Here is a 24115-nt window from a genome sequence, read left to right as displayed (position 1 = left end):
AAATCATCAGTATTAAAACAATAAAAGACCTGAAATATTTCAGTTGGTGTGCAATGAATCTAAAATATATGAAAGTTTAATTTTTATCATTACATTATGGAAAATAATGAACTTTATCACAATATACTAATTTTTTGAGAAGGACCTGTATTATCAATGTTGAAAACAGTTGTGCTGCTTCATATTTTTGCAGAAACCGTGATACATTTCTTTTTTTTCAGGATTCTTTGATGAATTTTATACTATCTTTGGTAACATTATAAATGTCTTCGCTGTCACTTTTGATGCATTTAATGCATCCTCGTTGAATTCAAGTATTATTATTTTTGTTTTGTTTTGTTTTTCGATGTGTATATTAAGTATCACATTGACATCAGTGTTGTTGTTTTGAGAAATGTGTTCTTCAGTATCAGGATCATGGTAGTTTGGGTTACAGTTAGTGTGTTTTAGTGGCATAGCAATGTGTTAAACGCTTCCCCCATCTTTTCATCTTTGCCTTGTTTGCGTGTGTGCTTGTCCGTATGTGTTGTAAATCCAATATAAATTGGATTTAATGTGACCACATTTTTATCCCCGCAAGCCAACATCAAAATGGGATCACAAATGATTGCAAAAGAAACCCAGATGAACTTGCATTCAAAAACGTCAAGTACAAATCCCAGATCAGAAGCACTGTCCTGCCCGAAACATGCTCTATGCAAATACGCAAGTGTAAACGCTGTGTTTGCGTAGTTTCTGGTCTTTATCTCCACATCTGCTCTTTTTAAATGTCTTCTGTTCCCAGCTGCTTTGGCTTGCAGTCCTCCGGGCCAGCAGGGGGCGCAGTGTCTGTCTCAGCTTGGCTTTGCTGGCTCTTATATTTAATTGTCTTCTCTTTTCCCCTTCTCATGGCACCCAGGCGCGGCTCCCCTCCTCTTCATCCACCCTAAGCATTGCTGAGGTATTCCTGCATGCGTCTCGGGCCAGATCAGCAACAGCTCTCCTCCACCTCCACATGTTGTCATGTGACACGTTTCGTCCTGCCCATGATGAATGTTGCTTGAATCCCTTCCTGTCTTGTCATGCATGCTTTTATCTCAAGTGCAACAGAGAAGAAATGACTTGCTGTCATTTTTATGACAAATTTAGATGTTTGTCTTGGAGATTTTTTGTTGTTGTTGTTTTAAGTGTTTTTGACAGTGGTTTATCCATCATTTTTTCTTTCACTTTTTCTTTAAATGCATTTTTATTGTTATTTTCCCTCATTCGTGAAACGCTTTAGTGAATGTATGGCCGAGGGGTTATTGTTACTAGTGACAGAAGCCAATTAACTTATAATAATTTAGGATGATGGTTGGCCATTTTGAGATAATCATAAATACAACAAAGGTTTATCTCTATGGCAATGTAAAGTAGCCTACATTGTGTTCGCTAATACTTAGCTGTATTATTTATATATCGACAATAAATCGGCCTAGATTTTCGTATCGACAAGTGAAAAACCTGTATCAATCGACAACTAGTCGTTACCTACGTAAAACACACAATATACTCTAAAAGTGCAGCTTATAATTTCTCTCTCCACTGTATTTTAGACATATTGGGAACTTTTTTCACCCTGATTGATCTAAAGAGTTTTTTAATAGTTTTTAAAATACGTTTTATTCGATGCTCTATCCATATACTGTAAATTACAAGCTTATATATTACACTGTACAGCTTATTATACACTACATTGAGATGTTTTATTTAATATTTAGTAATCAGTAAATTATTTATACATTTTGTAAAATTTTATTAGTGTGACAGCTATTAAAATATTTAAAATTGTAATGTTTTTCCAGTAAAAAATGGATTTTTTTATTATTATTATTATTAAAAACAAAAAATGTATGGCAAAAAGTTTTTTTTTTGTCAAATTGTATTCCGGATATTAAAAAAAATAGAAGTAGATATATATACATTTTTATTAGCATGACAGTATCGGCTGTTAAAAATGTTTAAATGTTGTATTTTTTCCAGTAACAAATTAATTTTCTTTTTTATAAAAAAAAAAAGAAATAAAATGAATGGCAATTTTCTTATTGGACAGATTGTAGTGCGGATATCTATGGAAGCTTGTTTCCACCACGGAATAATTTTATTTTAAAGATAATTGTTGCATTTTATCTTTTTTTTTTCTCTCACAATTGCAAGTTTATATAAAAAAAGTCTGATTTGCAAGATGTAAACTTGCAATTGCGAGGGGAAAAAGTCAGAATTGTTAGATAAAAAGTCGCAATTACCTTTTTTTTATTAATTATTATTCAGTGGCGGAAACAAGCTTCCATAGACATCATAAAAAAAAAACGTTTTTATTTTAGTAAACTGCACTTATTTACTAATCCAGTAGATTTATCCAATGTATTTGTACCTCAACATTTGGGAGTGAGTAAAACTCGCATGTTTAAAAAAAAAAAAAAAAAAAAAAAGCCCATGCACAAAAAAAGAAACAAAATATAATGACTTCAGGTATTTTTAGTAGGTATTTTTATAAATGTGACAGTAGCTCCGCTATTTTAAATGTTGTCTTTTTTCAGTAACAAATTCATTTCATTTTCTATTTAAAAAATGAAAAAGTCTTTGTCAATATTGTTTTAGAGAGAGATAAATATCATGCAATGCAGTCAGTTCACTAACTAACTTTTGTTAGTTGCTGGTAATGTAACAGGTTCAGTCTGAACACTAGTTTGCCTTCTCCGAGGAGCTCGATGCAAGTGCCATTCACCATGGGAGTGATTTCTCCTGCTCCACGGTTTCTTTTCTGTTGGTTTGTTCCTATTTATCACTCACGATTTACAGCATTAGATCAGTTGAGTTGGTTTTAACAGGGGTGAGTTTTCATTCCGTTCAGCTGCTCATGTTTTCCATTGCAGCGGTGCACATCATTGCAGTGTGTCTTTATTACTGTGCGTCTTGTTGGAGAGAGTTAGTGTATCTGTGAGTGTGTTTGTGTCAGTGTTTGTGGCAGAGCATGCTCATAAATGTGTTTGATAGAATGCGGATTGATTCTGTATCTGTGCCTGTTGGATATGGAGAGGTTTGTGTGTGTGTGTGTGTGCGTGTGGGGGAAAGATAGGAGTGTGTGTGTGTTTAGGGTGAGTGACTATGCTGTGGCTTCCTCCAGGCGTCACGACGAGAGTTCAGAGCACACCTGGATGAGGTCATCACACTCAAGTCAAGGTACTCTACCTTGGACCAGGTAAAGAGCTCATCTTTAATCATAGCCAGACAAATCTAGTCTGTAAACACAGACGGCTCACAAAGCGTACGTCTAGACAAAAATACTTTTTTATAACAAAGATTTTTTGAGTACGTTTTACTATTTCAGTCTTTCTACTTCAAATTTTTTATTTCTTTGCAATTGTTTCAAAGTAAATCTTGTTTTGTACATAAATCAGCTACGATAACAGATTCACCATTGTTTATGAAAATAGCAGAACAGTTTTCAGTCGGTTAAAATATTTATAATATCAGTCGACTACTAGTTACAGATTAAGACGCCTATATTTTTAGTCTGTACTGAGATGGTTTGTTATTTTGTACACAGTTATTTAGTAATCAATGTAAAATTCAATTCATAAAAAATATACATTTTTATTCGCTGTTCGAATGCTTATAGTCATGTTCCTGTAACAAATGGATTTTATTAAATGATTATTAAAAACTAAAATTCGGATGTATAAACACTTTTTGTCCGATTGTATTGTGAATATCATAAAAAAAAGTTTAGCTCAGCTTTTAAAATATATACAAATGAAGTAGTATATATATATTATTAAATTTTTTTTTCTAAACCACAAAAAACTAAATTCCTTTACGCATATATATACCATTATTTACCATCATAACGACAGTCTCCTACAATATACCATAGATGCTACAGTTAATGTGCATCTTTTACAAATAGAAAATAGAAGCAAGTGCAACGTAACAAGTTTTTTTTGTGACAGTCTTTTTCTACTTCAAAATGTCAAGCTTAATTCAATGCTTTACTTGCCGTTTCTTTGTAATTATTTGCGAAATTGACTTTTCTGAGTTTCAAATTAAATCCTACACCAATGTTTTGCGGAGCAATAGAAGATTTTGCCATTAAAGTCTCTGTATTATTATGTGTAAAGGAGATTTAGTATGCATGATTTTACAGTAGAAACAATGGTATTTTGGTGTTAAGATAAAGAGAAGGCTTTTTTACTCTGAGCATGGCCATATTTTATATTATGGCATGAATATTTTCACTTTTATATGATCTTTTAGCAGACACTTTAATCAAGTGTATAAGTGACTTAATTAAAACAATCAAAATGATATTGCTCTGACACACTCATTCACTGCCATTTGTTCTCTTTTTGTTTTACTCATGTGTGATGTTGTTTGTGTCGAGGATCTAACAGTGTGTTTGCAGCAGTGTATGTGTGTTGGAGAGACTTTAATGAATATGTGTGTGTGTGTGTGTGTGTGTGTGTGTGTGTGTGTGTGTGTGTGTGTGTGTGTGTGTGTGTGTGTGTGTGTGTAGTGTGTGTGTGTGTGCATTAGCCTGGTCCCACCAGACTCTCCTACATTTCATTTGTACATAGAGTCTGGCATCGCCCCATTGACAAGCGTTAACTTCCTTGTCCTCTGTTGAAGTTTAAAACTATAGAGAGCCTAAGTCCCGCCCCTTCCGGTCGATCACCATGGGAGCTTATTTCGGAAAAATATTGTATGGTAGTCAATGGCGAGAGACAACAAATAGTTTGATCTCGTTTGCATTGTGCCCTGAATTACACATTTGATGTTTGTCAATTTAAAAGATACATTTTAAAGTCAAGTTGCAGTTTGATGTGAAACTGTTGAGGTATAAGACTGTGAAAATACGTGATTACAAAGACTACAAACCCCAAAGGTGCACATTTTCTCTCAATGAATGAATCTAACTTTACTGAAGCTAACTTTACTGAAGCTTACTTTACTGAAGCTAACTTTACTGAAGCTAACTTTACTGAAGCTAACTTTGCTGAAGCTAACTTTACTGAAGCTAACTTTACTGAAGCTTACTTTACTGAAGCTTACTGTACTGAAGCTAACTTTACTGAAGCTAACTTTACTGAATCTAACTTTACTGAAGCTTACTGTACTGAAGCTAACTTTACTGAAGCTAACTTTACTGAAGCTAACTTTACTGAAGCTAACTTTACTGAAGCTAACTTTACTGAAGCTAACTTTACTGAATCTAACTTTACTGAAGCTTACTGTACTGAAGCTAACTTTACTGAAGCTAACTTTACTGAATCTAACTTTACTGAAGCTAACTTTACTGAAGCTAACTTTACTGAAGCTAACTTTACTGAATCTAACTTTACTGAAGCTAACTTTACTGAAGCTTACTTTACTGAAGCTAACTTTACTACTTTACTGAAGCTAACTTTACTGAAGCTAACTTTACTGAAGCTTACTAGCTAACTTTACTGAAGCTAACTGTACTGAAGCTAACTTTACTGAAGCTAACTTTACTGAAGCTAACTTTACTGAAGCTAACGTCTGTCATTGTTTCTATAGTCTTGCGTTATAATCGTAACTTTCGTAATTTGTACCAGACTGCACACGAGCAGCGGATCTCGCTCGTTGTTTCGCTTCCAGGGAGATGTAGTTCATTGAGCGATTTTCACATACAACTAAATGTTACTCTTCTGTTTTATGACAAACTGCGACTTTCTTGACTTTCATAATTATCTTTTAAATTGACAAACATCATATGTGTAATTCAGGGCACAGTTCAGACGGAATAAAAGATAAGTTGTCTCTCGCCATTGACTACCATACATATTTTTTCCGAAATAAGGTCCCATGAGCCGGAAGCGGAGGGGAGGGGCTTAGGCTCTCTATTGGATCTGCCATAACCAATCGCTAACGTTTGATCGTGACGTATGTCTAGAACTCAAACTAGCGCACCTCAACGTCATCGTTCTCAGCAACTCCCTCTGTTCGCTGATCGGCCCGGTAAAAAATTGACCGGAGAAAACCAAAGAATATACAGCAAACCCAGACGTAGTACTGAAGGAAAATGAAAATTGAGTGGAAGTACGTAGGAGGGCGGAGCCAGACTATGTGTGTATAGCATTGTATTAGTCAAATTTGTTGTGTAACTTCCCTCAAAACATTTAGAAAAATGCAGCGGAAAGATCCTCTTAAAGGGATAGTTCACCCAAAAATTAAAACTCTGTCAGTAATGACTCTCCCTCATGTCGTTCCAACCCCGTAAGACTTTCGTTCATCTTCAAAACACAAATTAAGATATTTTTGATTAAATCTGAGAGCTGGATCACTCCTCCATAGGCTTCTAAGGGATCGAAACTGGCCGGCCCAAAAGTTATGAAAGACATCGTTAAAATAGTCCAAGTGACTACAGTGGTGATAGTGATATTTCGCAGCGCTTCTGTGTTGTACGTCACACGTAGGCTCACATGTGTGTGATGCGTGTGACGTACAACCTAGAAGCTTTGCGCAGTTTCACTACATGAAATCTCGAGGCCCACAGAGAAGGAAATGAATAGTTGAATAAAGTCGTTATTTTTGTTTGTTTTTTTTGCGCACAAAAAGTATTCTCGTCGCTTGATAAACTTAAGATTGAGCCACTGTAGTCACTCGGACTATTTTAATTAGTGTCACCATACTTGGTCGTGTAACTACTCGTGTAACTATATTTAAATAGAGAAAACGTGGATGTGTTTGGTCGCTTCTAACTTCATCTCTGTTTGGCCCATACACAATGAATGGGGCTAAGCTAACTGCTCTCAAAGTTCTCCGCCCGACAGAGCGATTCAGTGCACGCACTGAGACGAGAGAGGTATGTATCAACTCGTCTTAGATAAGAGAATAACATAGTTTAATATGAAAAAACGGTGGAGTATCCCTTTAACGTGACGCTTCAATTACATCTTTACACCAGTAGGTGGCGACAAGTGACTCTTAACTTTTTTTCATTGGATCATTAATTTATGAGATTCGTTCGAACATGCTAATTCATCCACGAATGAAACAAAAGTATTTATGAGTCATTGAATCGTTCACTCAAACCGAGTTTAAATAATTCAGATTAATTAAACATTTTAAATAGACTGCACCAATTAACATTTTGTCAAAACCTCTAGTAAATCTCATTATTTTGTTCAGAATCCTGGGAGAATCACGATCTCTGTTTTAAACAAAATAAAATGTGATTCTTAATTTATCCAGAATTAGCTCTAATTCTATTATAGAGTTTAAATGGTATAGCTTAGGTCTGATTTGGTGTGTGTGTGTGTGTGTGTGTGATGCACTTCAGGAGTGTGTTGAGTTCAGCTTCACAGTTAGTGCAGATTGTAATAATGACCAGAGCTCCTGTCCTGCTTCAGCGCCGTCACTGTCTTAATTAAGTGACAGTACAAGATCCATCATATGGTTTGGTCTTCTCACTGACATCAGTAGACTGACATCTAAAACCATCACTAATACTAACTAACCCACACACACGCTCCAGTTTTATTACATATACTCTTAAAAATAAAGCTTCCAAATGGGTTTTTTTCCCATTGAAGAACAATTTTTGGAGAACAGTTAAAGGTGTATTGCGCAACATTTCATGTTAAAAATACCCGTTTTTCTAACCCATACATGCTTAAACAATTGCCTGATGGGCTGAATGAGCCCTTCTCTGATCACTGCGATTGCCTCTATAATCCTGTTCAGTAAAAAAAAATAAGAAAGATTCGGGACGGAATTTGAGACTGGCCGTGACGTCATGCGCGTTCACGCTCACCTGGCTATGACTGGCAGGTTTGTGTATTCGCCGCCATTCTCCGTATCAGCAAAGACAACTCGAGCGACAAAACTTTAGTCAACTTTCAACAAAAGTAGATGATGGATTTAAAGAGTTCATTCCAAACCCCAACGCAAACTCCACGTAAGACAAAGAAAAGAAAACGTTTGTCTAGTGCCACCAAAAGGGCCAAATTGGAGTCAGACAGGCGTCGGAATAAGACGAGAGTCAACATCGGGAAGGCTTTCAACAAATGGAGAGATCTCCGGTCTGCTCTAGGGCTCAAACGGGATCCTCAGTTGGCTTTCTTTTCTGGATAAAATGGTTCATGAACGTGTTTCCATAATAATGCAATCATAAGTGGATACAGTAAACACATAAAACAGTTCAACATGGAGATAGAAGTTTTCTACTATCCCCGTTTTCCCCTCACACATAAGTGTGTGATTTACTCAAATGCCTTTGCTTTCATAGATTTAAAATGACTTGGAGATTTATAACTTTATTACCTCTGAAGACATTATGACTGTAAACAAAAGATTTGTGCGGCTGATGCTCCTTTGGTTATGAACAGCTCGTGCAAGCGTGCGTGTGCGTGTGGTCCATGAGCGTGCACACCTCTGGTTGCAGTTTCGCTTGTCGCCAGAGGGGGCATAGTTCTGCAAAAACTCAGAGACTTGCGCAATGCACCTTTAAATTAAAGAACAGTTCCTAAAATAACCTTTTTTTTTCTTAGTGTAAAGAACATTTTAATACTCTAAAATAACTTTTTCCACTATAAAGAACCTTTTGTGGAACGGCAAAGTTCCATGGATGTTAAAGGTTCCTAATGGAATCATCGATCCCAATACGAACCTTAATTTTTAAGAGTGTTTTTAAACAAAAATTAAAAGACTTGTCATGTTTCTTTTTTGTGAATATCTGTATTCACGCCACTTCCATTCACCAAAACAGGTGTCAGACACAATTAATTCCTAGATTAAACATTTAAAGTCCAAGAATAAGATCGCAAATTTAATGTGATAGAAAAACAATATATGGTTTTAAACACCTGTTTCAAAAGCTATTTTTTTCTGCTCAGAATCACAATACTGATCATTCGAAAATACAACAAAAAAAAACATTAGCTGAAAGATGATTTATCAGATATAGGAAATATATATATTTCTTATTTCTTGTAAATGTCTTTAAAAATTAGGTATTAAATAGCCACATCTAAGATATTTCATGAGGGAATAGTTAACGTACTGATATCTCAGTGCTTTTACAGTTTTTTGTTGTGTTTTTTTCAGTGCATCTTAATTTTACTTATTTTATTCACTCAGAAATACATTGCAATAATTAAAATTGGTGTTGCATGACATTTGATGTTGACTTTAAAGTGTGTTTTTGTATGACTGGCTATATAGTCCCCTAAAGCTTAGGTGTCTGTGTGTGTTTACCATGTATTATTCTTGGAGATTTTAATGTAATCTATATGAAATGTTCATGAGCATCCTTTTTAGTTCTTCAGACACCTGAAAGATAAAGGGGTCATATGATGCTTTTAAATATTTTCCTTTAGTGTGTAATGTATCTGTTTGTGCATATATGAGATTTGCAAAGTTACAAAGCTCCTAGTCTCTTACAATAGGGATTTATTCCACCTAACAGAGAAAGACGTGTTTGTAAAGTTGGTTCCGATCGATTGGCTTAATCGTCTGCGTTTCTAGAATCCGACTTGGGCTGAAACTGATACGGTAAAAGGCCAATATTAATTATTAGCTTTGTGTTTGGAAGCTGAAGCTCAGGATTATGGTAAGGGGTGTTATATGTTCAGACTTACGCTTGAGGTGTTCGGCCAATCACAACGCACTGTGTCAGCTGGCCAATCAGAGCACTCTGAGCTTAGTAGAAATCAGACGTGTGTGATTCCCGTACAGCGGTGTAACTCGCTGCTAATTTACCATAGTACGATGCATCTTTGAAGAAATCAACTAGATAGTCACGACCATAGATATCCATAATAAAGGCTAGATGTCTCGTCCGAGGTCGACGTCCGCACCTGGCGGCCATCTTGTCACAGGCAGCTCGCTCACTCGTAACATTGTGTTTTAATGGTGCATGTACTTTTTAAATAACCATAACTTGCTCAATTTTCTACCGATTTTCAAACGGTTTGGTTTGTTATAAACATCAGAGATGTAGTTATGACACTGCACACTTATGAATAATAAGTGTGTATCAATAAATAATCATCCAGAATTACAGCCACGTTAATAACGTTTGTAAGAAACCAAACTGTTTGTAAATCCGTCAAGATTTCAACGAGATAAGAGTATTTGTGTTCGTGCTGATCACTCATCTTACATCAGAGAGCCCGCCAGAAAGCTTGCCTGTGACAAGATGGCCGCCGGTGATGACGATAGAGACTCCGCCGTAAGACATCTAGCCTTTATTATGGATATCTATGGTCACGACTGTTTCCCAAAAACATTCTGTTCCAAATTTGTTGTTCAACCACGTTGGTTAATGATGTCACGCACGTGGTGGAGTAATAACTACTTTTAATGAATCTGTTAGAGATCGAATTAACGCTAGATGTTTTGCTATATATTACAGACATGGCATCTTTGCTTTATTTCCAGATTCAATCATAGGCTCGTTCTTACACTAGAGCTCGTTCACACATGCGCACTCTTCAAAAACGACGCTTTAAATCCCTTGACAAACTAAAAGACGTAAATGACATTTGTACGTATTCTAAATAAAAGATACAGATTGTACTGAATGTCAGCTTGCTTATTTTGCTCAAGATAAGGATTTATTGAGTCCACATGTCATGCAAAGTTGAAACTACTCTTCTAACCACAGGTCGACGCTGTCGTTCCTAACACACACTTTGCGATGCTGTTTGCGAATGTTTGTTAGAACTATAGTTTCGGGAAACACCGACTCGTTGAACTATGCTGATAACGACCATAGTTGGCTATCGATGCTTCCGGGAAACAGAGCCCTGACTGGGATTAGAGGAGCTGCAATAACGTACAATATGTGAATATTAAAGCATGTTAACCTATTCTACTACACCCAGTAATCAAAATAATGACCTTTCAAAACAGCTTCATACGACCCCTTTAACTGTGCCTTCTGTCTGTGTGTCTGTGTGTGTGTGTGTGTGTCTTTGAGTTGCCTGATGCCGCTGTCAGTTTTCAGTGGGAGTGTTTCTTGTGTTGCTTGTAACTGATGGACTGATGACTTTATCTCCGTAAGCTCCAGTGTAGGTTGGAGGTGCTTAAAGACGACCGCCGAGGCCATAGGACCTTCAGTTCTCGAGTAACTATCCCAGAACCATCAACAAACTCTCTCTCTCTTTGCCTTCTTTGCCTTGTTTTTTTTGCTCGCCACTTCTTTGTGTCTTTCTTTTAGCATTTCCTAATCTTATTTTGCTTTTCTTTTTGTATATTTTGAATATATGGGTAGAATATGAGTTTGACTAGTTAACATGAACTAACAGCATGTATTTATCTTAGTAAATATACATTTTAACATTTACTAATATATTATTCAAATCAAAAGTTGTATGTTAACATGAACTAACAATGAACAGTTAAATTTGTATGAAGTAACATTAACAAAAACTAAAAATGGTTACACTTACACTTTACAATAAAGTTCATTAGTTAACTACCTTAGTTAACATGAACAATACAGCATTTATTAATCTTAGTTAATATTAATTTCAACATTTGCTAATACATTATTAAAATCAAAGGTTGTATTTGTTAACTTTAAAGCACTGTGAACTAACATGAAGTTGTATTTTTATTAACTAACATTAACAAAGATTATTAAATACTGTAACAAATGTATTGCTCCTTGTTAGTTAATACATCAACTAATGTTAAACTAATTAACCTTTGTGTAAAGTGTTACCGTAAAAATGTACCATAAACGTTAATATAGCATGAAAAGCTTCCATGTTAGTTGCATAAAATGGTGATTTTAGCCTGAAAAGTGCCTATTGTTGAACCTTTATAATGCACAGCCACAAACACTGAGTCAGATTACTGGAATCCCTGGACATTTCTGCTTGTTTGTTCACTTTTTTTCAGAAGCTATAGTGTTTTGTGAGTTTTGCTGACATCATCATCTTGTTTGATTTATTATCCCCGTGCTGCTCGCTGCGTTTTGCTCTTTCAGCTGTTCTGTGTGTCTCTCTCACATGTTTCATGAGCTGTGTGGCGCTCTCGTAACTGTCTTTCTCTCCTCCTTCGGTTCTTCACTAGATGCTGTCTGCTTCTCCTCGGGAACGTTTGACTCTATCATCCTCTCTCTTTCTCGCTGTAGAGCACTAGGAGATCTTTCCTGACACTGATTATAGGGTGGTTTTCACAAGTACAGTCATCACAAACTCCAGGAACTATCACTTCAGTCCAGATGAGACGCGTAACATGTTGAGGTTACAGAGAGGATGATGTTTTTAAAAGAGAAGAAAGTGTGAATGAAACGAGAAAGGAAATAAGACACATGAGTGGGGTTCTATATAGAAGCCTAGCGTTCTTGACTCAATTATAAAGGACCCTTTATGCCAAAAAGGTCTTATGCCGGGTTCAGATTACACGATTTTAGCCTGATTTTGGCACGATCAGTTTGACGTAGGGTGTCGTGGGGTTTCGTAAACAACAACGGGCGTCGGGACGCAAGATTCGATCGTTTCATCTCGTATAGTGTGTCATAGCGGACGACAACCGACGTCGCGTCTGCGATGCTTCACGATGAAAAGACTAGCATGGTTAATTTTTTTTTTTCGGTCCTCCACGACTTGTTCCATCAAGAGTGAGTGTGTGTGTGAGTGTGTTTGTGTGAGCGAGTGTGTGTGTGTGTGTGTATATGTGTGCGTGTGAGACGGCACGCGATGACTGGTCGGAAAGCAACGTCTAGTCTGACATGTTTTTTTTGTCCCCGACACGACAAGATTTTAGGAGTTAAAACACGTAATCTGACACGGTGACTATCATTACAGACTAAAAAATTCGTGTAATCTGGACCAGGCATTAAATGATTGCATAATACTTTCAAATTTGAGTTATTTCCATTTTTCTCCTGTGATTAATTCTGTTTAATGTTTAATATTTTATTAAAATTAAAAATTTAACCAAAATTAATTAATTCAAACTAAATCCATTGGGAACCACTGAAAGGTTCTATATATGAAGTGCCTGAAAGAAACTTTTAAGGTTCTTAAATGGAATGGGATTTTTATCATGGGAATAGGGTAGAGATTCAGTCTTTTTTAAAATCAGATGAAGCTGTATGTTATTACGTCTCTGATCTCTAATATTTCCACTGAATCTCACTACCGGTTAAAGGTTTGGGGTCAGTACGTTTTTTTATAAATTTTTTAAAGATATTGTTTTATTCAGCAAGGATGCATTAAATCGATCAGTAAAGATTTTATAGTGTTACAAACAATCATAAATATATGCTGTTTGAACTTTCTATTCATTAAATCATCAATGTTCGGAATTCTATTTGGAATCTTGAGTTTCCACAAAAAAAAAACGTTTTCAACATTGATAACAATCAGAAATGAAGCAAATCGTCATATTAGAATGATTTCTGAAGGATCATGTGACACTGAAGCTTTGAAGCTCACAAAATTCAGCTTTGATCACAGGAATAAATTACATTTGTACTAAATATTCACATAGAAAACAGTTATTTTAAATTGTAATAATATTTCATAATTTTTACTGCATTCTTTATCAAATCAATGCAGCCATGGTGAGCAGAAGAGCATTCTTTCAAAAACATCTAACTGACCCCAAACATTTAAACAGTGATGTCGCTCTGTCTGTTTCTCCTCATTACATCCCAGAATTCTCAGCTCCATGTTTGTCTCCGAGTTTCATAATGATTTGACGGCACCATGACATCACTTATACTGTTTTCTGCGGGTTTTATAAAGCTCCATGAAAACACAAATGATTTAAATATTAACTTTTTTCCTGTCTTTCTTTCCTTCTCTTCTTTCTTCAGGTGCAGTCACGATGCAGCAGCAAAGAAAATATCTTACGAGCAAGTAGGTCTAAAGTTTTCTCGTGTTTCTTCTGCATGTGATCTTAAAATACTCAGTATCACTGCAAAAGTATTTTGCAGTTAAAACCTGCTTTTCCATGACTCTTCCCAGTGTTTTAGTCGTCGTCTAGCCTGATAAATATGCCAATATTTTGTATCAGCAGTTGCTCGATTAGTATCACAAGACGGACTTTTGACAGCATAAAGTCTTTATGCATGAACAAATGATAATACTAGGACTAAACAGAAAACAAGAGATAATCTAAAATTCACTTTTTTTTTACAGATTTATTTATTATTAATATTATTATTTTTGGAGGTGAGGCTATTTATACTAAGTGTTCCCACTAAGTGGTTTCCACTAAGTGTAAATAATAGTTAGATGTTTAGACTTTTGCATTTAGTCTTTAATTAATCTTTGCAATTAGTGGCAAGTTCTATTTGCACCTCAGCGTATTTTACGTACAAGTACGAGTTGTAAATAAAACAGATTTTTGTAAAATCTGAAACAAGAAAATACTGTTTGTTTTTCTACTTCAAAATTTCATGTTTAATTCAATGTGCTACTTACAATTTTTTATACATTAATAGCAATTTCTGAGTGAAAATTGTTTCTACACCTAATTGTTTTCAGTGTACATTATAAAACAGTATACAATAATAATATCATATTCAGGGTTTATATTTATATTTATTAAAAAGGACAGGCTATTTGCATTTAGATAGATAAAATAGATTAGATTAAAAAGATAGATTAAATAGACACTCTGTAAATAGAAACATTCATTCATTTTCAGTGTTATTTGTTATTTATTATCATGTATGCATCAGTATCAGCATCAGACACTAGAAACCCCCATCAGTTGAGCATTATTTGTGTATATACAGTATGACGTGTTTAGGATTGCGTGTGTATTTGTAGGTCATAGTGCGGTGGATATCACAAAAGTGGCTCGGAGACACCGTATGTCTCCATTTCCTCTCACCTCTATGGATAAAGCCTTCATCACTGTGCTGGAGATGACCGCAGTTCTGGGCACTGAGATCATTAACTACAGAGGTACACACACACACACACACACACACCAGTGATTCAGAGCATGGATTTATGTATTTCTTCTAACAAACAAAAAATACCAAAAAGCACCTCGATGGTATTGTACTGTCTGGTGCAGTCACTTTACCCAGGTGCACCAAAGTATCTTTTGTGAGTCTAATCTTTTTTTCTCTGATCACTTTTCTCGTGATTTTTTTAAACATGTTTTTTTGGCTGTTGAAAGTGAATCTTACAGTATGCGACGTATATCATATCAGTGTGTGTTAATCTGCTGTGATATTGATCCTTCTGTAATCTGATGAAATCATCTAATCTTCAAACCGTCGTGCGTGTGCGTGCGTCTGTGTGTGTGTGTGTGTGAGTGTGTATAATATTATATTATACGGTGTCCTGAGATGGTCTCAGTTCAGTTTCCTTTACAAAGCGTTTAGAGAGAGATTAGTCACTACACTTAAAAATAAAATTAAAAATAAAAAAAAACACTTGAAACTTTAACTGTAAAAATGCTATACGTAAAACCCTGTTAATTGGTTAACAGCAAGTTCCCTTACTATAAACGGTGGAAAAACTTTAATAGATCTAGTTTAAGTAAAAGCTGTTAAAAGTGCAGACTTTGGAAGTAAAAATAAACAATCATCTTAAAATTTTAATTAAAAAAATCATAAACTGATATTCCCACAATTCCACACATTTGCGTGATTGTATTTTTTTTAAACAACTATGGCTCTCTGAAAAACTGATTGGTTAATTGTGTATTTGATTCTGCAATCAAATATTATGTTAGAAGGACACTAAAATGTATAATTGACAGTTTTCCCATGCAGGATAAACGATTTTCCTGCAGTGTTGAGATCATTTCAATGTCTCTCTAATTTCATGTTTCCATCTGGTCGACAAGACAGACTCTTGACAGCATAAAGTCTGGTGCATATTTTGTCTTTATGTGTGAACAAATGAATATAATGGGACAAGCCAGCATCTAAAATCCACAATTAAAATTTTTTACATTTATTTTATTTGTTTATCTTGAGGGGGGGGATATGAGGTTTTCCCTGTATTTTTAAAAGGCCTGTTATGCATGCCTATTATTTGCAGATAAACACACTTAATCTTGCTTTCTGTGTTGTTCTTGTAGACGGCATGGGTCGAGTTCTGGCTCAGGACGTTTATGCCAAAGACAACCTGCCTCCGTTCCCAGCCTCTGTTAAAGACGGCTACGCTGTAAGAGGTGAGAACCCACATGACTGGATGCGTGAATCGTTTAACCAGCGCTCTGGCAGTCCTGGTTTACTCGCTCTAGTGCTCGCGTCAGGTCTGCATATCGAAAGCATTACTCATGTCGCTTCAAACGTCTCTCAGGGGAAGAATGTCAAATGCTTCATTCATTTCTCATGGACTTTGTGCTGGATGGGATTTTCCCTCTTAAAAATGTCATAACAAGTACTTTTTTGCGTTATTTGCATATTTATGAGCTCATGAGAGAAGTTACTGATGGTCTATAAACACGTTTGTCTGTTGGGGGGAACTCGAGGTTACGGCAGCTTTCTGGCTCTTTACAGCATTAGGAAGATCATAAGTGGATATTCAGTTGCTGTAAAATCAATTCTGACTCCATTTAGTTCATTTATACCCATTCCTGGTCTTATTGTGCATGTTTATTAGGGCTGCACGACACTGGAAAAAACTGGCAGTGCTATATTTTGTTTTTCTGTGATTAATATATTGCGATATGAAAACGGTTTCAACAGATGACTTGAAGTTGGAGAGTGAAACTGCATAGGAAATATTAAACAAATTACAAGCATAACAGTATTCAGGTACAGAATTTCAATAATCAAATGTAAAATAACATTGCATAGACTTCACTGTATAAATTAAATATAATTAATCTTTGTTTAAACTACAAAAGGGATTTTCTCTTTGTATTTTGTTGTTTGATTAACATTAATGACACAGACAGCTGCAGGTTTATTAGGCTACTGTCACTTTAAGAGCTAATGCCCGGATCCAATAGAGAACCTAAGCCCCTCCCCTTCCGGTCGATCACCATGGGACCTTATTTCGGAGAAATATTGTATAGTAGTCAATGGCGAGAGACAACAAATATTTTGATCTCGTTTGAATTGTGCCCTGAATTACACATATAATGTTTGTCCATTTAAAAGATACATTTTAAAGTCAAGAAAGTCGCAGTTTGATAAATTATAATTCATTACATTTATATAGCGCTTTTCTCGGCACTCAAAGCGCTTTACATGGAAGGGGGAATCTCCTCAACCACCACCAATGTGCAGCATCCACCTGGATGATGCGACGGCAGCCATATTGCGCCAGAACACCCACCACACACCAGCTTACTGGTGGAGAGGAGACATAGTGCTGAAGCCAATTGATATATATATATATGGGGATGATTAGGAGGCCATGATGGACAGAGGCCACTGGGCAAATTGGGCCAGGATGCCAGGGTTACACCCCTACTCTTTCGAAAGACATCCTGGGATTTTTTGTGACCACAGAGAGTCAGGGCCTCGGTTTAACGTCTCATCCGAAGGACGGTGCTCTTTGACAGTATAGTGTCCCCATCACTATGCTGGGGCGTTAGGACCCACACAGACCACAGGATGAGCCCCCTACTGGCCTCACTAACACCTCTTCCAGCAGCAACCTGGTTTTCTCAGAAGGTCTCCCATCCAGGTACTAACCAGGCTCAGCCCTGCTTAGCTTCAGTGGGCAACCAGTCTTGGGCTACAGGGTGATATGGCTGCTGGTAAAACTGTTAAGGTATAAGACTGTGAAAAGACGTAATTACAAAGACTATAAACCCCAAAGGCGCACATTTTCTCTCAATGAATGAAGCTAACTTTACTGAAGCTAACCTTACTGATGCTAACTTTACTGAAGCTAACTTTACTGAAGCTAACTTTACTGAAGCTAACTTTACTGATGCTAACTTTACTGAAGCTAACTTTACTGAAGCTAACTTTACTGATGCTAACTTTACTGAAGCTTACTTTACCTAAGCTTACTTTACTGAAGCTAACTTTACTGATGCTAACTTTACTGAAGCTAACTTTACTGAAGCTTACTTTACTGAAGCTAACTTTACTACTTTACTGAAGCTAACTTTACTACTTTACTGAAGCTAACTTTACTGAAGCTAACTTTACTGAAGCTTACTTTACTGAAGCTAACTTTACTGAAGCTAACTAACTTTACTGAAGCTAACTTTACTGAAGCTAACTAACTTTACTGAAGCTAACTAATTTACTGAAGCTTACTTTACTGAAGCTAACTAACTTTACTGAAGCTAACTTTACTGAAGCTAACTTTACTGAAGCTAACTAACTTTACTGAAGCTAACTAACTTTACTGAAGCTAACTTTACTGAAGCTAACTTTACTGAAGCTAACTTTACTGAAGCTTACTGTACTGAAGCTAACTTTACTGAAGCTAACTTTACTGAAGCTAACTTTACTGAAGCTAACTTTACTAAAGCTTACTTTACTGAAGCTAACTTTACTGAAGCTAACTTTACTGATGCTAACTTTAGTGATGCTAACTTTACTGAAGCTAACTTTACTGAAGCTAACTTTACTGAAGCTAACGTCTGTCATTGTTTTTATAGTCTTACGTTATAATCGTAATGTTACGCCGTCATGCCTGAGTGTTTTGTACCAGACTGCACACACGCACGAGCAGCGGATCTCGCTCGTTGTTTCGCTTCCAGGGAGATGTAGTTCATTGAGCGATTTTCACATAAAACTAAATGTTACTCTTCTGTTTTATGACAAACTGCGACTTTCTTGACTTTCATAATTATCTTTTAAATTGAAAAACATCATACGTGTAATTCAGGGCACAGTTCAGACGGAATAAAAAGATAAGTTGTCTCTCGCCATTGACTACCATACATATTTTTTCCGAAATAAGGTCCCATGAGCCGGAAGTGGAGGGGAGGGGCTTAGGCTCTCTATATAATGATACACATCCATTTTCTTTCTCAATTGTTTACGTTCACGTAAGCCAAATATCACTGGGTTTATGAGGATACTCGATGAGAAGGGTATTTTAACATTATTTTGCATGTGTGTGTCCTTTCAAGAACAAAAAGAGGCGGAAGAGAACGGAATTTGGTGTTCAATTTCTGAAATGAGTTGTGCGTCTTTGCTTTAAACCTTAAAGCAATAGTTCACTTCAAAATTAAAATTCTGTCATTATTTACTCACCCTCAAGTTGTTTCAAAGCTCTATGAATTTCTTTCTTCTGCTGAATACAAAGGAAGATATTTTGAAGAATGTCGGTAACCAGACAGTTATTGGACCCCATTGACTTCCATAGTAGAAAAAATAATACTATGAGTGTCAATGGCTACCGTCAACTGTCTGGTTACTGACATTCTTCAAAATATCATCTTTTGTGTTCAACAGAAGAAAGAAATTCATAGAGATTTGAAACAACTTGAGGGTGAGTAAATGATGACAGAATTTTTATTTTGAAGTGAACTATTGCTTTAAAGTCACCATGAATTCAAAATTGACCATACTTACTTTGTTTGCCTAAATTGATCGTTTTGTGGTGAACAATTCATCCATGCAAGTCAATCCACACAAAAAAAATTTTTGGCTTCGTAATCTTTCATCAAAATCTGAAATTTCCCCTCCCCTCTGCATTGGAGGACCTTCCCTGATGACGTAGGTTTGACGGTTTGCGTGTCTGCTTAACACCCGTAACCACGCCCCTCCAACTGACAGTAGACAGGCTGAATGAAAACACCTACTTTTCTAGATCCAATCAGGTGCTAGTTGGAAAAAAAGCCACGCCTACTTTTTTGCCTCATTTAGTATTCCGTTTCTCTCGGAAATACGTCACAACACTGGAGAAAAGTCGTTTGCAACTTCCGGTTCATGGGGACTTTAAGGTTTCATATACAGGTGAAAGTCGAAAAATTTGAATATTGTGCAAAAGTTCATTTATTTCAGCAATTCAACTTAAAAGGTGAAACTAATATATTATATAGACTCATTACATGCAAAGTGAGATATTTCAAGCGTTTATTTATTATAATTGATGATTATGGCTTACAGCTTATGAAAAACCCCAAAGTCAAAATTAGAATATTGTGAAAAGGTTTTCATAAGCTGTAAGCCATAATCATCACAATTATAACAAATAAAGGCTTGAAATATCTCACTTTGCATGTAATGAGTCTATATAATGTATTAGTTTCACCTTTTAAGTTGAATTACAGAAATAAATGAATTTTTGCACCATATTCAAATTTTGCGCGTTTCACGTGTAGAACATTTTCTTCTAAGTGTACGGTGTTATATATATGTCTCTGTGTCCTGACAGCGGCTGATGGTCCTGGTGACAGATTTATTATCGGCGAGTCTCAGGCCGGAGAGCAGGTGAGAAAACGTGTCGAATGTAAGATACCATTTGAGAAATCCACCTTCAAATGTGAGGAAAATGATCCATGTGAACTGCTGTAATGTGTGTCTCCAGCCCACACACACCGTGATGCCGGGTCAGGTGATGCGGGTGACGACAGGCGCTCCTATTCCCTGCGGAGCAGATGCTGTGGTTCAAGTAGAAGACACTGAACTCCTGAGAGAGTCTGAAGACGTGAGTTACAGACGGTTGATTCTTTTATAAACCATGATAATACATCATTTAAGCATTTTCATTTATTTATATACACTGCCTTTCAAAGTTTGGGGTCGGTTAGATTTTTTAATGTTTGAAAGAAGTCTCTTCTGCTCACCAAGGCTGCATTAATTTGATCAAAAATACAGTTAAAAATAATACACATTTTAAATTACTGTTTTCTATGTGAATATATAGTAAAGTGGAATATATTCCTGTGATCAAAGCTGAATTTTCAGCATCATTACTCCAGTCTTCAGTGTCACATGATCCTTCAGAAATCATTATAATATGCAGTTTAAGAAACATTTCTGATTATATCAATGTTGAAAACAGTTGTGCTGCCTCATATTTTTGTGGAAACCGTACTACTTGTATAAGTAATATGCACACAAAATTTGCTGAAATTAAATACACTTATTTTCAACTCAAATCTACCAAAATTATTCGAAAAGTCTTTGCTAATTAATTTGTCAAGCAGACATAGTTATCCACTAATAATCTGAAAATATTTTCAGTTTACCAATAATTTACCTTGGCTGTCAATCATTCCTTTACGTCTTTTTGTCTCTTCCAGGGTTATTATTATAACTGCAACTAAAACCATCAACTAAACTAAAACCATTTTGTTACTTGAAATAAAATAAATGTTATCTGAAATAAAATAAAATATACAAAAACATAAACTTATTTTATTTCAGCTAGTTCTCAAGGCACCATTTCATAACAATTAATAAACTATAACTATATAGACATATTTAAAAATATATTTATTTTAAAAAAAAAATATATATATATATATATATATAAAAATATTTGAAAAAAAATAATACCGTAAATTACTAAAACTTTACAAAAAGCTTTTTTGTCTCTTCCAGGATTATTATTATAACTGAAACTAAAACCAACTAAACTAAAACCATTTTGTTACTTGAAATAAAATAAAATATACAAAAACTTAAACTTACTTTATTTCAGCTAGTTCCCAAGGCACCATTTCACAACAATTAATAAACTATAACTATATAGACATATTTAAAATATATTTTTAAAATATATTTTAAAATATTTTGAAAAAATAACAACAAAATTACTAAAACTTTAACTGAAATTAAAATGAAAATGGAAAATATTCAAATAAAATCGAATTCCAAATATGAATAAAAAGTATAATAGTTTCTCAAATATAGTAAAATAACACTGTTCCCGTCTGAACTCCTCCCTCAGGGCACAGAAGAGCTGGAGGTGCGGATTCTGGTTCAAGCTCGTCCGGGTCAAGACATCAGGTGAGCACCTGTGAGCGTTTCTCAGCGTGACTGTGTGTGTGTCTCACGTGTGTCTGACAGAGTGTGTCGTCTTCTGCAGGCCCATCGGTCATGACATCAAGCGTGGCGAATGCGTGCTGTCCAAAGGCACTCACATGGGCCCGTCTGAGATCGGGCTGCTGGCCACGGTGGGCGTCACGGAGGTGGAAGTGCAGAAGTTTCCCGTCGTGGCTGTGATGTCTACTGGGAACGAGGTGACAGGACACGCACACACACTTTACATCTCCATTGTTTCTTCTAGTCAGCAATGAGATCAAATGGGCAATTAACCATCATTGTCCTTTTGATAATATATAGTCATAAGCAGGGCTTGACATTAACTTTTTTGCTCACCTGCCACTGTGGCTAGTGGTTTTCCAAAGTTACTAGCCACTCCGCATTTTCACTGGCCACAATTTGGACACCGATACCATAGGGGAATAACTACCATATAGATATTTTTAATCGCATCTCATAATTTGGCAGCCGGTATATTAGGCTACTGTCACTTTAAGACCTGACGCACGGACCCATTATACTGTTTTATATAGCCAATATACTTTATGTGCACGCACTTTGGGTGTAATAAAACGAGTGAGTAAAGGGTTGGTGTGTCACTCGCTGTCGGAGAGATTAGAGAGCGAGAACACGCAGCTGGTATCTTTTGTATCTATTCTGCGGAAGAGTTTCAGATATTTCATTATCTATATGTATCGAAAAATCAATATTACTGCCAACACTAGATTGCACTTAGTTTATTATTTCAGATGCCTTTTTAAAAGACTACAATTAAAAAATGTATAATATATAAAATTCAACCCGCCAAAGTGTCTAGTGACTGCGTTACACGCCAACGCTGAAATTACGCGGGTGTTAATCTCAAGCCCTGGTCAAAAGTATTAAAATACATTCAATTAATTAAAAATAAACCTAGCGGTTAACCCTCTGAATTTTTTAATGTTTCAAAACCAAGGATCAAAACAGTATGACGTAATAAAGCCTCGTTTGCTGAAATCTTGTGACTTGGTGAGTTTGATAGAAGCTCCGAACCACTGATGATTATAAATCACTTTTTCCACATTTTTTTCCAGCTGATGAACGATAAAAACAATAGCTGGGTCTGAAATTGCCCCCTATACCCTCATTTAATATTCCCTACATTACTCCACTAATATAGACCTCTTGACGGAGTGAATGAAAACGAGTGAGTGAATTTTGCGTATTTTGTGCTTGTTGTTTAATAATCATTCGAAACTTAGCAAACTGGCAGCTCCAGTAGGAATGAAAAGATTGATCTTGGAAACTAACATGTCTAAACCTTAATTAAACAATTTAATAAGCAATTAAAATTTGGAATTTCTACATGTATGATGATAGTAGGCGGTTTGGAAAATGAATGGATGGATGATTCAGCTGCAGGCGTCATCTTCTGGTCAAACGCGGGAATTCATTCAGCATGACCCTCACAGTGCATTATGGGTATTCTCTAGACGTTGAGCGTTCATCGATATTACACTCGTTATTGCGGTGCATTGTGGGATTGAATGAGGGCACTCGATAATGGTCCACTATGGTTACGGGCTGTTCCCTCAAAGAGTGCCCCATTTAAGGGTATAGGAGGCGATATCGGACACAGCCCATGACAGCCAATCAGAAGCCATCCTGCTTTAAAGAGTTCGAGCATTTAAAGCGGCAGATGACAAAACTGCAGCGCACACTTATAATAAACAGAACGATATCGTCTGCTGGTGTGGACACTTTTAAAGTGGCTGTCACTTTACGTTCGAAAGTCGATTGCACAATCGATCGGACAAACCAACACAAGTTTGGAAAACGAAAATTGGGAATCGATTTTAACTGCCTTTTTTATTTTATTTTTACCAAAAATGTGTTTTAGGTGGACAGATCAATACAGCACACAGAACATGTAGGAATCTGGAAAATAACAATGTATTTTCTGTTAACCAAATGCTTTTTAATGTTCGCTATTACTTCAATGCAAGTGAACAAGCGCGCCGTTATTTGTTGCGTAGTGACGTGTGTGTGTGTGTGTTCAAGTAAGCCAGAAATGCGCAGATTCTGCCCATACACTTTATTTAATATATCATGAGGACTCACAAGTTGCGTATTTGCGCTAAATCCGTGCAGATTTGTCTTACACGAACTTCCCCTGCAAAGTGAGTAAACACAGAAACACGCCAGATTGGCTCGTGATTCGACAGCGTTTCCCGCCAAAGCTCATTTTTACCC

The 24115-nt window shown here is 36.1% G+C and overlaps 1 protein-coding gene across 7 annotated transcripts in view; it reads left to right on the top strand.

Moving 5' to 3' along the window:
- Positions 1–24115, top strand: part of gphnb (gephyrin b) — a 127789-nt gene that overhangs the window by 91102 nt on the left and 12572 nt on the right. For 2 of the 7 annotated variants that reach the window (XM_056262849.1, XM_056262850.1), the window contains exons 9-18: positions 899–940; positions 3146–3220; positions 11048–11110; positions 13817–13859; positions 14778–14915; positions 16048–16140; positions 20268–20323; positions 20421–20540; positions 21789–21847; positions 21927–22080. In XM_056262849.1, coding sequence (XP_056118824.1) covers positions 899–940; positions 3146–3220; positions 11048–11110; positions 13817–13859; positions 14778–14915; positions 16048–16140; positions 20268–20323; positions 20421–20540; positions 21789–21847; positions 21927–22080 — 843 coding nt within the window. The remainder of the gene's footprint in view (positions 1–898; positions 941–3145; positions 3221–11047; positions 11111–13816; positions 13860–14777; positions 14916–16047; positions 16141–20267; positions 20324–20420; positions 20541–21788; positions 21848–21926; positions 22081–24115) is intronic. The other 5 variants (XM_056262855.1, XM_056262854.1, XM_056262851.1 and 2 more) reach the window with 4 other exon arrangements.

The sequence above is a fragment of the Rhinichthys klamathensis genome, unplaced genomic scaffold (genome assembly GCF_029890125.1).
Source record: "Rhinichthys klamathensis goyatoka isolate OS25496 unplaced genomic scaffold, OSU_Roscu_1.1 h1tg000196l_1, whole genome shotgun sequence".
Taxonomy (NCBI): Eukaryota; Metazoa; Chordata; class Actinopteri; order Cypriniformes; family Leuciscidae; genus Rhinichthys; species Rhinichthys klamathensis.
This window is presented reverse-complemented; position numbering and strand designations above follow the sequence as displayed.